The 1,577-nt window shown below is 50.0% G+C and overlaps 1 protein-coding gene across 1 annotated transcript; it reads left to right on the top strand.

Moving 5' to 3' along the window:
- Nucleotides 1-95: 95 nt before the first annotated feature.
- On the top strand, nucleotides 96-1,533 carry LOC109509660 (antizyme inhibitor 1-like; the record flags this gene model as incomplete). The annotated part of the gene is made up of 4 exons (XM_019859484.1): nucleotides 96-269; nucleotides 378-550; nucleotides 656-869; nucleotides 1,165-1,533. Coding segments are annotated over 4 exons (915 nt in total), but the record flags the coding sequence as incomplete, so codon positions are not given.
- Between the last annotated feature and the right edge of the window lie 44 nt (nucleotides 1,534-1,577).

The raw sequence follows: 1,577 nt of genomic DNA, 5'->3' as shown, positions 1-1,577 counted from the left end.
TTTTTTCGGAAAACGTGTATCATCTTCCCAGAATTAAGTTGTAATTTGCGCCTCTGTTGGTGCCGCTAAATCTTTTGCTTTTTTTGTGTTGATAGGTGGAGAAGAGCGCCTTCATCGTGGGTGACCTGGGCGCTCTGATCCGCCAGGACTCTCTCTGGAAGAGTGCCACACAGCGGCTGCAGCCGTACTTCCCGCTCCGGTGCAACCGCAGCCCGGCAGTTCTCGAGGTGCTCGCCTCCCTGGGCCTGGGCTTTGTCTGCGCCAGCAAAGTGAGTATTTGATTTCATTAAAACCGCACGCGGCTAATTAGTCAACCATTTGTACAACAAGGTCAGCTCTGATTTGGATGGTTTTTAATGGTGTTCTGTCACTCGCAGGCCGAAGTCAACCTGGCGCTGGAGCACGGCGTGCCGCCCGACAACATCATCCTGTCGGGCGTCTGCAAGCAGCTGGCGCTCATCAAGGCTGCCGCCAAGCACGAAGTCCACCATCTCGTCTGCGAGAATGAGGCCGAGCTGGCCAAGATTGCGCGCCTCCATCCACGTGCCAAGTCAGTCGAAAGAACAATAGCTTAATAGCATAGTTGCTCAAGAGGTGGAACAAGAAAATAAGGTGGAATGTTCTGACTAATAGTTCATGTTACATGACCTTGCAGATTGTTGCTGCAGCTGAGCACAGAGGCTCATGCGGCTGAGACCAGCATGGCCTTCGGCGCGACCCTGAAGAGCTGCCGTCACTTGCTGGAGGCGGCCAAGGTGCTCGGCATGCAGGTGGTGGGCGTGGCCTTAAACATGCCGACCTCCTGCCTGGAGCTGCAGCGGGCCTATGGCCACGCGCTGGCAGACGCCCGCTGCGTCTTCGACATGGGGGTGAGTGCCCAGGGTTTTATGCAGATTTTATGGGAAATGGCAAAATTCTATACACAGCATTTCATACTGAATTTTTTTTTTTAATTTGGGGGGTGGAGGGGGGAGTTATTTGTAATACATTTTGGAATAAGTACAAATGTGGACATCCATCAAGTTCATCCAGCACTGTGTAAACTTTCATAAGAGAACAACCGTAAGATGTGAAGCAAAGTGAATTATTTCCACACTCCCGCTCAGGTGGTCCCCACTCACGGGCCTTTTGGAAGCTCACATCTCTGCTTGTTGTTCATTGTAGGCGGACCTGGGCTTCAACATGAACATCCTGGACATTGGCGGTGGATTCACCGGGTCGGAGTTCCAACTTAAACAGGTCAACACCTTAAATGACATCTTGATGAGGTCAGACTTTGACCTGCTGATTAGTGTCAGCAAGGACACAGATAAGACTTGTTTACTTCTTGAAGGTTTTGTCTCGCTAGCTGTGGCAGTCCCTGAAATCAGGTCGACTGGGCGACATGAACATTTTGGTTTTAGACACGCAAAGTCTGCCATTTTGGAACGCAGCGGCCATTTTAGCTTGTCTTTTTGCCATTTTCAGGCTTCCAAAACTGACTTTTCCAAGAGCCTGTGTTACCAATGTCACACCTAACTGTCTATTTGCGGCACTCTTTATTTTCTATAAATCTCTGTCAGTGTTTACATTTTCAA

The sequence above is a fragment of the Hippocampus comes genome, unplaced genomic scaffold (assembly GCF_001891065.2).
Source record: "Hippocampus comes isolate QL1 unplaced genomic scaffold, H_comes_QL1_v1.1 C16987376, whole genome shotgun sequence".
Lineage (NCBI taxonomy): Eukaryota > Metazoa > Chordata > Actinopteri > Syngnathiformes > Syngnathidae > Hippocampus > Hippocampus comes.
Note: the sequence above shows the minus strand (reverse complement) of the source record. Positions and strands in the feature narration are given on the sequence as shown.